The following is a 13,052-nucleotide window of genomic DNA, read 5'->3' as shown; positions in this document are numbered from 1 at the left end:
CTTCGTAGAAGTCTAATCTGTTTTCCTGATAATTCCCAGATTTTCCTAATCTGTTTTCTGGGCAGCTAGACAGTGCAGTGGACATAGTACAGGGCCTGGGGTCAGGAAGATTCATCTTCCTGAGTTCAAATCTGGCCTCAGACACTTACTAGCTGTGTGACCCTCGGCAAGTCACTTTACCCCGTTTGCCTCAGTTCATTCATCTGGAAAATGAGTTGGAGAAGCAAATGGCAAACCACGCCAGTATTTTTGCCAAGAAAACCCCAAATAAGGTCACAAAGAGCTGGACGCTACTGAAAACGACTGAACAACAAGAACAAATCTGTTTTCCAGATTTTTTCAAAAATTCCAAGTCTTCTTTTCTCTAGACTAAAGATCCTTAGCTATTTGAGATGTTTCTTATCTGACATGGTTTCTAAAACCCTCTTACTATTCTGGCACCTCTCCTCCGGAAAGAATCTAGTTTGTCAGAGTCCCTTTTAAAATGTGGTTCCAAGAACACAATACAGTATTTCAGATGTAATTCGCCCAGAACAGAATAGAGTGGAGCTGTATTACTTCTCTTTATCTTGGCACTGTCAGTCTATAAATGTGGCCTAAGAGTGCATTTTTCTCTCTTGTCTCCAAGGTCATGGAGATTTGTTTCCCCTCTGGGCTTAGTTAGGTCTTAGCTCAGCTTGGGGGAACTAAGGAATCTCCCAGAATCTTGAGAATAATAGGTAGCCCCGTTCAGAGTAGGTTTAGAGTGGAAAACACCAAATGGGTTAAACACCCAGCCAAATTTTCATCCTAAATCAAAGATGGACCTTTAGAATTTCATGACTGGTGATAGGTGATAGGTTCAACTCTGGGGATCAAAAGAAAAGCATTGTTTAGGGTGCTAGGGGATTTTAGTTCTATCCAAGGAGAAGGAATAATAAATGTTATGAGTTTCATCTTTTTATCCCTTTTCTTTCTCCCTTCACCCAAAATGAAGCAGGAGATACTCTAAACGAAAAGGTGAATGGTCCAACCCAGGCCTCTGGCTTCTGGCCTCACTGACTCTCAGTCAGCTTCCTAGGCACCAGCCTATACAGCTGATCTTGCCTTTTTGTCCCTCAGGACTTTCCACATTTCATTTCTTACTAAACTTCCCTGATTACTGAATCCCAGTGGGGGAACTGAGTTCTAGTTGTGCACCTGGGGCTTCTGGATCAAGCCCTTTGGTTTCAACCTTCCTAGGTCCTTGAACCAGCTCAGCATCCTAGGTACAGAGGTGCTGTACCCAAACCCTAATTACCTGTTCCACTCATCTCCCTGCCCACGGCCACCATTATTGCTGGATGCTCTGATCTTAGCACTCACTTCTCTGTTTTCCTAAACACCTTTCCCCATATGCTCCCAACCATAACAAAATGTACTCTCTGAGCTTTATAAGGAAAAAGAGAAATAATATACATCCTCCTTATAAAGACCAATGACCTTTCAGAAATGGGAAGTGTAAACAAAAGAAATCTGAGGGACACTAAAGCTTTATAACCAGGCCTCATTTACCAATTACCAATTACAAGTAATTACCAGGCCTCATCTGGCTCATCCTGATTCTCCTTTGGTCAAAATCATTCTGCCATCTTTCAACCACAAAGGAGAACAGCACAGAATTCCTAGAACTCACCTGCACTGAGGCTAAGATTCAGCTCCCTGAGTTCCCTTGATCTAGTTCATTGGTCTAGTCCAGAGCTTCTTAAACTGTGGATCATGACCCCCATAATTTAAAAAGTGCTGAATGGGTCACAAGTGGAAAAAGTTTAAGAAGCCCTGGTCTGGTTTTCAAGCTGCATACTTGTGGCTGGCCCATCAGTAAACCATCTGACTGATGTCAAGCCTGCAATGCTTCACCTATATACCAACTTTCCCCATGCCCCTGGCAAGGGGGAAAAATACAAAACAGGTACAATGATCCTGTCCCCTCAAAGATATCAGAGTTCAACCTGTCAGGTACCTCTCTGTGCCACCCCACCCCCCTCAACATCCCTACTTCTCAGACTCCCAAAGAACACTCCTCTCTTTACAATTGCTGCTGTTAGATTTAAAGGGTTCATACGGGGACCTTGGAGCTTCGGCTTGCCACAGGCGCCTGTAAAATGTGATAGAGTAGAATGTGTGCGGGGCTTAGAGTTGATAGATGGTTCCTAGTCCTGACCTTATCATGACCTTATAAGGATTCTCCCTAGGCCAGGGTCTTTTGCCCTCTTTCAACCCTAGAGAAGAGTCAGGTTTTTGTTTTGACCTTGTCACAACCACATTTGTGTGACTTGGAGTGAATCATTTAACCTATGTCCCAGCTTCCTTGCTTATAAAATGGGGATGGCAATAACTGCCTTACCACCCTCATGTCACTGTTGTGAGAATCAAACAAGATGCCACTTATTGTTGTTGCAAGGTATCATTTATTATCATTGTCATCATCATTATTCTCAAATCTCCTCTCTTCCACTGGGCTCCCAGAATTGTGCAGCTATCAATGTCACTTGCAAAACACTATGGGAACCCCACCCAGAGGCTTTGGGGATATCACTGAGAAAGATCAGTGCAAGAAGCAGCTGACTACCAACCAGGAGGTCAGATAGTCCTGGGCAGGGTGGAACATACATCGATGTAGAGGCTATGTGGGACCTGGGAGCCAAGGAAAGGGGTGCACATGTGTTTGAGAAGGGTTTTATTCCAGGCATTCATAGAGACAAGTTCCTCAAGGACAGCTAAGTAGCACATGCTTTGGTCAAGAAGAACAAAAACAAAGCAGCTCTGAGCCTTCTGACATGACCACTGGGAATAAATTTGGGACTCTTGGAAATAACTCATCAAATTTTCTCATCACATCAATCCAAATTCTACATAAAGGCCATTTACACCTACAACCTATCCTGAGATGATTCAGAACTTTACTAGTTTTTATACTAAATATGTGGTCCAAATCAAATGAAGGCTGTCTGTTGTGTTGAGAGCAGTGCTCTGCACATAGTAGGGGCACAATGCATGTTTGTCGAACGAACTTGGATTGGATTAGACTGGATTGGGTGGTGTTAATTTGCCAAGAGGGACAAGAATGGATGAAACAACATCACACTTAACGTTGGAGTTCCATGGGTAAACGCTGCCCCACAAAAAATGTTATACTGTGGCCGAGAGGTATGGGGCCAACACGATTATGCCCTCCCCAGGGCTGGGAACACATTGCTATAACATAAGTATAACATAAGACACTGACAACACTCCCCTCAAAGGGGGAATAGCCTCTAAGTAATAGTTCAGAAAAAGAAAAACTTGTTGAGATGCTCCCCCATACAACACGGACATTCGCTATCACAGAGCCTTTGGATACCATTCAAAAGAATGATACAGGCCAGGGAGTAGATGTGATAACAACTCTGTGCTATAGATATCGAGAAGAAAGAAAAATGAGGGCACTTCAAGAAGACCTTGTGTTTTCCATCTGGAAAGGTCTAGAGCTGGACTAAGTTAGGCCCTTATAGTACCTGGGTGATGCCTAAACCTAGGAGGAAGGCAGCCCTGTGGAGGTTTATTCTAAGGGAAGAATCACAGGAGACTATGAAGTAGATGCACAGCCTTTGGCCACCAGAGAGAACCCCTAAGGACATACCTTCCTGGCTCAATATGAGGATGTAGTTGTGGAGGGGAGGGGAAGGAGGAACTCTAGGAGGAGGCCAAAGTGTAGGGAAGGGAAGGAAGTGGGAGCTTTCTTTGCTCAACCAGAGCTCCCAATTCTATATCAGTCCTTCAATAACAGCAGGGTTTGGAGTAGCCTTGTGGTTTCTGAAAGGAGAGAGGTATTATTCATACCATGCAAAGGAGCCCCATTCCTTCTACCCCCAAGATAACATCCTCCTTATAAAGACAAATGACCTTTCAGAAAGCACAAGTCACATATGGAGGATGGGGGAAAGTGGCTAGTGAGGAGAGCTGGGAACCATATGTTAATAGTCATTTAAACTCTTTCAAGGTCCAGCTCCTTTCAAGAATGTCTCTTAGAGCAGTTGCCTCTAAAGTGGGTGTGGATGCCCCTGGGGGTGTGTGGCATGATTCCAAAGGAGCTGGTAGGTGGGGCTTGACTTTAAGGAGCCTTTGGCCAACCAATGGAAAGGTAGGAAGATGGGTCCTCCGTAGGATAGCCAATCATTGGGCTTATCTCTAAAACAACCATACCTACCTTCGCTCTTCACAGTACAACATGTCAGCACCTCAGAACAGTTATAATTAATCCTCACCCGTAGTAGCTGTACAGGTGCCATCAGAAACTCCTCCCCTCCCCCTAGAATACCCACCATTTTATAAAAAAGTGGTGGTGTTTTTCTTTTTTAAACTTATAAGGATGCAGGATCAAAAAAATTTGGAGAGCGTTATCCTTGAGGATTCCAGCATAGGGAATAGGGGTTAAGAAATTAAAACCAAGGTGAAATTGTCCAAGCCCTAAAGGAACAGTCACCAGGAACAGTTTAATGAACTGGTCTTCCAAGCCTTCTTACTAAATGGTCTTTTTCAGCCCAGAAGATCCAGGATGGCGTTGATGAGGGTGAAAGTACATCTAAAGCAAAGGGCCTTTGTTGGGATTTTACCTTTTGTCTACTTTACCCCTTTCATCAACTTATCCATCTTTTTGCCTTCTAGGGTTGCCCCTTTACACATTTTAAGCATCCCACTATGATCCTGGGATTTCTCCTGTACAGACTCTGCACTGATAACCCTGGGCTGTTCCCTCATCCTACCCCTTGACCCATCTCCTCTAGTGGTCATCCCATTTTTCAATTGTTTCTTCCCCATATTATGAATCTCTTCCACCCCTCTCATCCTGTTACCCCACAGCCCTTCTGTAGCCGAGGACCCCAGTCAGGAGACAGCAATACCACAGAGGAGTTAGGTCTTCCTGTCCACACATAACAACATCACCCATATGTTCATATACAAACTGTCGTCCCTCATTGTGGGTAAACTAGGCCTGGAGGCACTAGGGTCAGGGATATCTATAGGGATGGGAAATAAGAAAAAGACAAAGTGCTACCTCCAACTCTGCCCAGTCTTTGAGTTTGCCAGTCACAGTCCATAGTCCTTATCATTTTCTCCACCAGAAGTAAGGCTAGGAGTACAGGTAGAACTGCTAGGGGCGGGGAGTCCATGGACATGCCACTGCCTCCCTCCTTCCCCCAACATGAGCTTTGGAAAAACACTTAACATGGTGGTGATGTTTGCTGATGATCCCAACAGAAATGTTGACAAGATGAAAACAACCCGGCTTGACACTCCCCCACCCTAACCCCATTCCAGCCCCAAAGTCTCATGCAAAAACGAAGGATGAGGTCCCTTGGGCTACCATCATGTGGCTTGCATTAACTCCCACTGTTGGGCAGGTGAATCCACCTGGCACAGTCCGGTCACCACCTGTGGGGATTGGTTCTCCAAACAGAGGCCACTGACCAAGTGCTGGATAAAAGAACCCTTCATCTTCCATTTCTAGTAGGGGGAAGAAAGAGAGAAAAGTAGGTTTTTCTTTTTAAAAGCAACCATAGCTAGGCACGTAACATGGCACATCTTGTATATGTCTACTACCACACTCTCCTTTTCAGCTTCAGAATCATTTTGTGACCCATAACCAGTGTGTCCCAAAAGTCTCAGTGCTGTTTTAAGCTATAAAAGGCTTTAAAATACGCTAAGACTCTTGAGACAACTTGTCTAGCATCTACTTAAACAGACCAGATTTCCCCATGAGAGGCAGGTAGAAGACCATTCCAGAGCCAAAAAATCCTGCCTCTAATACATACTTACCCTGTGATCACGGGCAAGTTGCCCAACTTTTCTGTGCCTTAAGACAATTCTGTAAGACTAGTTGGAGACCTATGTCAGCAGAGAGAATTTTCATATTGGAGTTCTCTGCATCAATAAAAAAATCACAGGTCTGTACCATGACAGCTTGGGCTATGAGCAGTGTGAAGGAGAGTTGAGTTTCTTTCTTGACTCCATTATAGATTCATCAGGGACATCTCAAACTACTTCATTTACTTCCTGGTGTCTCAGTTTTCTCTATCTAATAATGAAGGGAAAACAGCTGGAGACCATCTGGAATATGACTTGGATAGGAGATGTCATCAGGAACCCAAGAGAAAGCTTGGGTCTTTGACCTAGGTTAGAGGGTAATGTGGCTCAAGATGGAAGTAGGAATGAATGCTAAGTTCTATATCTAGTTCTCCTGCCTTACTTCTCAGCCAATCAATCAATCAAACATTTTAGGCACTTTCTATGTGCCAGGTACTGGGCTAGGTGTTGAGGATACAAAGATAAAAATAAACCAGCCTCCTTCCTTAAAGAGTACATTTTATTTTGGGGAAAACATGTACGCATTTAAATCTTTGAAAAATATATGCAATATAAATATGAGGGAGAGGCACTAGGAGTTGGTGGAGCAAACTAGGGAAGAAAGGGAAAGAAATAAGCATTTATATAGTAGCTACTAAGTGCCAGGTACTGTGCTAAGTACTTTTTTTTTTAAATTGCCATTTGATCCTCACAACAACCCTGGGAGGTAGGTGCCACTATTATCTCTGTTTTACAGTTGGGGAAACTGAAGCAGACAGAGGTGAAGTGACTTGCCCAGGGTCACAAGGCTAGAAAGTGTCTGAGGCAGAATTTGAACTCAGGTCTTCCTGATTCCAGGCCCAGTACTGCACTGGACCACCTAGAAAAGGGGAGTAGTCCTGTTTACACCTCTCTCTGCCCTTCGTTTGACTGAGTAAAGTGAAGGAGTAGCTCTACATCTGAGTACAAGTATTTCTACTGTAATTCCTGCTAGTGAAGCAGCAGTGATGATCTATATTAATGGTGAGAGTAGAAGGTGAGTGACTTCAATGTGAAGGTTAGGGAGGAAGGGCTGGGTAGAGGGGAGTCTACACTGGGATTTTCATGCAATAAACTATTGGGTAGAACTGAAGGGAAGACAATTTGCAGGGGTACACACAACCTTGGATCTGGAAGTGAAGGGAATATAAATTTTAGGGAACAATTTTTTTTAATTAAAATATTTATTTTCAGTTCTAAATTCTTTCCTTCTTCCATACCCCCTTTTCCACCTACTGAGAAAGCAAAAAATATGATAGGAGACAATTCTTCGGTGAAATTATCCAGAGACTTTTGTATAGGGACATCAGAGAGCAATCAGTCAATGGTGAATAGAGTAGATTGTTTGAGAGGAAGCAGCTGACACCACTTGATTCCCTAAGATATCCTTTCTTTGTGTCTTTTCCAGCTCCTGACATTCACAACATGATGTAGTTTCCACTTGACTTCTAGTGAGGAGTTTTGGATTTAAGTCTCAGTTCTGCCACTAACTAGTTGTAGGACCAGGGACAGATCATTTAACCTCTTTGGGCTTCAGTTTCCTCATCTATAAATGAAGGATTGGAGTAGATATTCCCAATCTTCCATGGGAGTTTGGGTCCAAAAAAGTCTTTGTAGAACCCACCACCAATTATTCATTGGCCATAGTATCATACCTTGACCAGACACCAGAAGGCGCACAGGTTTCTCTTAGAGTAGGCCTTCTACCAGGCCTCAAGAACAACTGGTCTTCTCTCAGCACATTCAACTTCTCCAGCAACTGGCCAATTCCAGGAATCTCAGAAGATGAACGCTGCCTTGAATGTGCGTGGCATTTTTTCAACTTTTTTTTGACGTTTTCACAATCTAAATTTGGTCTCCTACTGCCTTTATGGGACAGGTAAGAGGGATCTTAGCTCCCAATTTGAAAAGCGAGGAAACTAAGGCTCAGGGGAAAGGGGAAACAATTTGTCTAAGGTCACATAGCCAACTAATGTGAGAGCCTGCATTAGAAACCAGGTATTTTGTGTCAACAGAACAGGCGGCTTGGAATCAGGAAGACTCATCTTCATGAGTTCAAGTTCAGTTTCGGACATTTACTATCTGTGAGACCCTGGGTGAGTCACTTAACTCAGTTTTCTCATCTGTAAAATGAGCTAGAGAAGGAAATGACAAACCACATTATCTTTGCCAAGAAAACCCCAATTGGCGTCACAAAGAGTTGGATGACTGAAACAACTCAGCAACAAAGTTTTGACTGCTAGTTCCCTGTTTCTACTCTACCATGCTGCCTTCAGCTGTCTGTACAAGTATACAAGTTCCTCTTGGATTTGTGACATCTGAAATGACTGGGAAATGAAGAGTTGAAAGATAAGTATGAGGGAGAAGGGTCTGTGGTTTGAGGTGGAGAACTTCTGGAGAACTGCTTGGTCCTTCATTCCTAGTAATTCTATCCAGATCAGGACATGTGGAAATTTCATGGCCCAAGAGGCAAGAGGGTACATTGTCGTATAGAGTCTAGTCACAGGTTTCATCTTGACCACTGTGTATACAGAAACAGGAGCCATGATAGTGATGGGGGAAAACCATAAATTCAATGTATCTGAACTGGAGATTAGAGGAAGAAATCTTGAAAAGGAGGAAGCATCAACCTCAAAGAAGAGAACCATTGGGGTGACACTATCAAGACTGTCTCTAGGTAGATTTTAAAAGAGATCATTGAAGCATTGAAATTGGGAGTTATCCCCAGCAGAGGTGTGCTGGAGTCAACTCTAATAGTCCTGGAGAAATGATTGTTAAATTTTCAGTGTGAAATTAGCAAATTTAGAAATTGGCAAACACTGTAAATCAGGACTTGCTGTATTGTTTTGTTGATTTTTGTCATTCAGTTGTATCAGTTTTGTCTGACTCTTCATGACCCTATTTGGGGTTTTTTTTTGGCAAAGATACTTGAGTAATTTAACATTTCCTTCTCCAGTTCATTTTAGAGATGAGGAAACTGAGGCAAACAGAGTTAAGTGACTTGCCCAGTGTTATACAACTAGTAAGTGTCTGAGGTCATATTTGAACTCAGGTCTTCCTGACTCCAGTCTCTGTACTCAATCCACTCTGCTACTTAGCTGTCTACTATCCAGACTTAAAGTGTTATTAATACAGATTAAAAGTAAAAGTATGTCAGGTGTACTGTTTTTTTTTTATCCTGGAGAGAGAGTTGTTAAACGTTGACCATTATACCTTTGATTGTAAAGGAACCTTCAAGATCACCTAGTCCAAATCCTACATTTTACAGATGAAGAAACTGGGATCTACAGAGATTAAGAGATTTGCCTAATCAGTCTGCTGACTCCCAGTCAGAATTCTCTTTTCATTGTAACATGGTACTTATCCTGAAAGGGAGACAGGGAAAGACCTATTCACTGATCAGAGCATTAGCTGATCCTCAGGAGAGATTTGGGTGACAATAAGAACTGTAATGTCTGTGAAAGCATTTTTTTAAGTGGTTAGGCCAACACAAATGTAAGGTACAATTATTACCACAATAGAACAACTCCCTTCCTTTCTCTGAACCTCAGTTTTCTTATCTGAAAAATAAGGGAAGTGGATTTGATAATGCATAAGGCCCCTTCCAGCTCAAACACTTAATGATATAATTCTCTAATCTTCACCTTGGTCTACTCAAAAGTTTCCCCTAACAGCAGCCCTTGAAAAGCACTCTGCCCATTAGGAGCCTTATTAATTTTATTTCATGTTGCTAATGATAATAAAAACTTTGTGATCTGGGTAAGGAATGACAGAGTTATCCACAGGAGTAAGAAAAAGGCTAATATTTACATGGTGCCATATACCTGTCTGCCATCTTTCTGGTTGCAGGCTTCCAGTGTGACTTGAGACCCTGTAGAGAAAGATGTGATGGAGAGACACTTGTCCTGTTGCCGGATCAGAGGATCACTGAATACCCACTCCTACAAGTTAGGAAAAATAAAAAGAGTCTGTTGTTAACATTAGGCCTAAGACTTTGGGGGATGCTTATCTTTTATATTGTTTGGATAAATAAAATGGGTTTGCAACATACTCAACACTCATCATGTCTATTTTCCTGCTTCTGTGCTTATAAAATTTCAAATATACCGTTTGACCGGTGAAAGAGTCTCACCAAGCATTTTGTTCTCCTTCCTTGATTTTCCAGGGTCTACCTCCTCTGGTAGTTCACTCAATTGACTGTCATAATAAGGCTGTTCCGCAAGCACAGAATGGATTATGTCCATAAATACCTAAAGCAAAATGTTTGAAAGGACCAAGTTGTCTCAGCCTTCAAGAAGACTGTGAGAAATGGAATGCACAATGGCACCAGGTAATTCCAGTAATCAGTCCATTAAGGCCTCCTGTCTGTGGCCTGCCCTTGAATCCTCACTGCTGTGAAGGTGACTCTAAAACAATATATCTTTCTATATCTATCTATTTATCTAAGTATCCCTCTGTCTCTGTAAAGAGTTTTGTATGTGTGTGCATATATATGAACATATACATAGATACATATATATTGATAGATACATTATCTATCTATTTTTAGATCCATTTGTTGTTATTTAGTTATTTAGGTCATGTCCAATCCTCTGTGATTCCTTTTTTGGGTTTTCTTGGCAAAGATACTGCAGTGGTCTGCCATTTCCTTCTGCAGCTCATGTTGCAGATGAGGAACTGAGGCAAACAGGGTTAAATGACTTTCCCAGAGTCACACAGTCAGGAAGAGTCTGAGGCCAGATTTGAACATGTGAAGAGGCGTCTTCCTGATTCCAAGCCCAGGGCTCTATCCACTGCACCACCTAGCTGCCCACATATAGAATATATATATATGCCTGTGTGTGTATGTACATATATACACACACAGAGTATTCTGTAATGTCTGTAATAAGTGCTTTGGGGATTTCATCACTTCCTGTATTAGAAAGGATTCATGGAAAAACCAGATCATTGTACTCAGTAACAGCAATATTGAAACCATGATCAACTATGAAAGATTTGGCTACTCTGAGCAATACAATGATTCAAGAAAATTCCAAAGGACTCCCGATGAAAAATACATCCAGGGGCAGCTTGGTGGCGCAGTGAGTACAGCACTGGCCCTGGAGTCAGGAGGACCTGAGTTCAAATCCGGTCTCAGACACTTGACACACTTAATAGCTGTGTGACCTTGGGCAAGTCGCCTAACCCCAATTGCCCTGCCTTCCCCCCTCCAAAAAAAAAATACATCCACCTCCAGAGAAAGAACTGGTGGACTCTGAATGTAGATTGAAGCATACTTGTTTTGCTCTTTCTTTCTTTCTTTCTTTTTGCAACATGGCTAATATGGAACTATGTTTCACATGACTTTACAGGTATAATTCATATCATTTGGCTTGCCTTCTCAATGGATGGGGGAGAGATAGGAGGGAAAGGGAAAATTTGGAACTCTAAAAAATATACTAAAAACAAACAGAGGAATGAATGAATGAAAAAAAAGTTAAAGCTATTTAGAGAGGAAGGTGATATACAGAAGAACTAGGGAGTTGGGCAGTGTAGCAGGACACTTGGGTTCAATTCCCAATAGTTCCACCAACTCTGAGATTCTATGGGTCCTAGCATATATATATTGTGAAAGGTGTATGCATTCATTTGGTAGCACTCATACAGACCTTTTTTTCTTTTTTTGTTTTCAAGGTGAAGCTTACGAAGCCTGATTCCTATAAGTAGGGTATTAACTGACATTCAGAAGATAGCTGCTGGGAAGGAGATGGAAAACAGAGCAGGAAGGGGAAGAAAGTCTAAGTGTGGTGATGGTTTTATTGGGGAAATGAATGTGATGGTTACAGATGGAGAGAGAGGAAGAGGATTGGATGAAGAACTGAGGTGAGAAGAGTCCCACCTTTCCATAGCAATTCTGCTGTTGGAACATCATTCAGAGCTTTTCTCATACTTTCACCCATTTTGTGTGGGGAATGAGGCTATATTAGGTCAGAGCCCAGAAAGGTGGCACCAGCTTTCCAAGCAGCTTACCTGGGTCATGAGAGGATTGTTTGAAGTCCCTTTGCAGCTCCCCATGACAACCAGGTTGTTGCCTGCTGTGTCCTGACCCTGGGACTCCAAGCAACTTGTTCCTTGCTTAATGATACCAGGAATTAGCTCCTTCTCTGGGATCCTAAGAGAAAAGGACATTCAACTGTGTCAATATGAGTGCTGCCCTTGGAGTTGCCTCCCTATGTAGTAGAAAGAGCACTGGCTATAGCGTCAAGGGACCTGGATTCAAATTCCATCTCATTAGCTATGCAACTATGGGTATCGCTTAACCTCTCAGTGCCTCGGTTTCCTTCTCTGTAAACTGGGGATAATAACTTACATTACATGTCTCATGGGAGTGTTACAAGGAAACTGATCTGCAAACCTTGAAGTACTACATACAACTAATAATCATAATGTATTAATAATTATTAAATTATCAGCTAATGATTATTTAAAACAAAGCTATTAAATTGATTATTATTGTTATTATTATCATTATTACTATTGCTACCACTAATAGAACCATCTTGCTTAAGGCCCCTCTTCTTGGATGCCTCCCTTATGGGTTCCATTACTGGCAGGAATCTTTGACAAAGGCCCCCTTGGGGAGGGTAGTGACTATAGCTACTCCTGACCCCAGCACAATTTTGCAGCATAACCCAACTCTGCAGAGAAGACGTGCTTCAAACTATTATTCCTAGGGGCTAAGGCTATCAGAAGAACACATAAACATAAACAAAAAGACCCTCAGGACCCCAGACCACCATGACCACTTTCCCTAATCAAACCTGACTCCTCATGCTACCCCCACATGCAATTTATCTGTGAACTGCAGAATTATATTGGTCATTTTTCTTTAAATACACCAGCTCTACCCACTCTTTCTCTAAATACTTTGGTTACTACGGCCCCAGAAATAAGAGGAAACTGAGGCACAGGGAGAGGAAGCGACTTGCCCAAGGTCACACAGATAGTGAACAGTAAAACTAAGATTTAATCCAGGTCCTCTGACTTCAAATCTAGTACCCTTTCTAGTCTGGCGAACATACTACCATTCTCTACCCTTACACACCTCCACTGAGCCCTTCCCTTCTCACTTCCACCACCTTCCTCCATAGGAGCCTCCTAGTCAAATAGCAGACAAGGTGAAACTA

At 42.4% G+C, this 13,052-nt stretch overlaps 1 protein-coding gene across 1 annotated transcript in view; it reads right to left on the bottom strand.

Annotated features, from left to right (window-relative positions):
- Positions 1–2,409: 2,409 nt before the first annotated feature.
- GALNT16 (polypeptide N-acetylgalactosaminyltransferase 16) overlaps positions 2,410–13,052 on the bottom strand; it is a 118,319-nt gene continuing 107,676 nt past the window's right edge. Inside the window, exons 13-15 of the mRNA XM_036736982.1 lie at positions 11,896–12,037; positions 9,708–9,824; positions 2,410–5,505 (exon numbers count right to left, since the gene is read on the bottom strand). Of these exons, the coding sequence (XP_036592877.1) occupies positions 5,368–5,505; positions 9,708–9,824; positions 11,896–12,037 (397 nt within the window). The 3' untranslated portion in view covers positions 2,410–5,367. The remainder of the gene's footprint in view (positions 5,506–9,707; positions 9,825–11,895; positions 12,038–13,052) is intronic.

This window comes from Trichosurus vulpecula, chromosome 8 (assembly GCF_011100635.1).
Source record: "Trichosurus vulpecula isolate mTriVul1 chromosome 8, mTriVul1.pri, whole genome shotgun sequence".
NCBI classification, from domain to species: domain Eukaryota; kingdom Metazoa; phylum Chordata; class Mammalia; order Diprotodontia; family Phalangeridae; genus Trichosurus; species Trichosurus vulpecula.
This window is presented reverse-complemented; position numbering and strand designations above follow the sequence as displayed.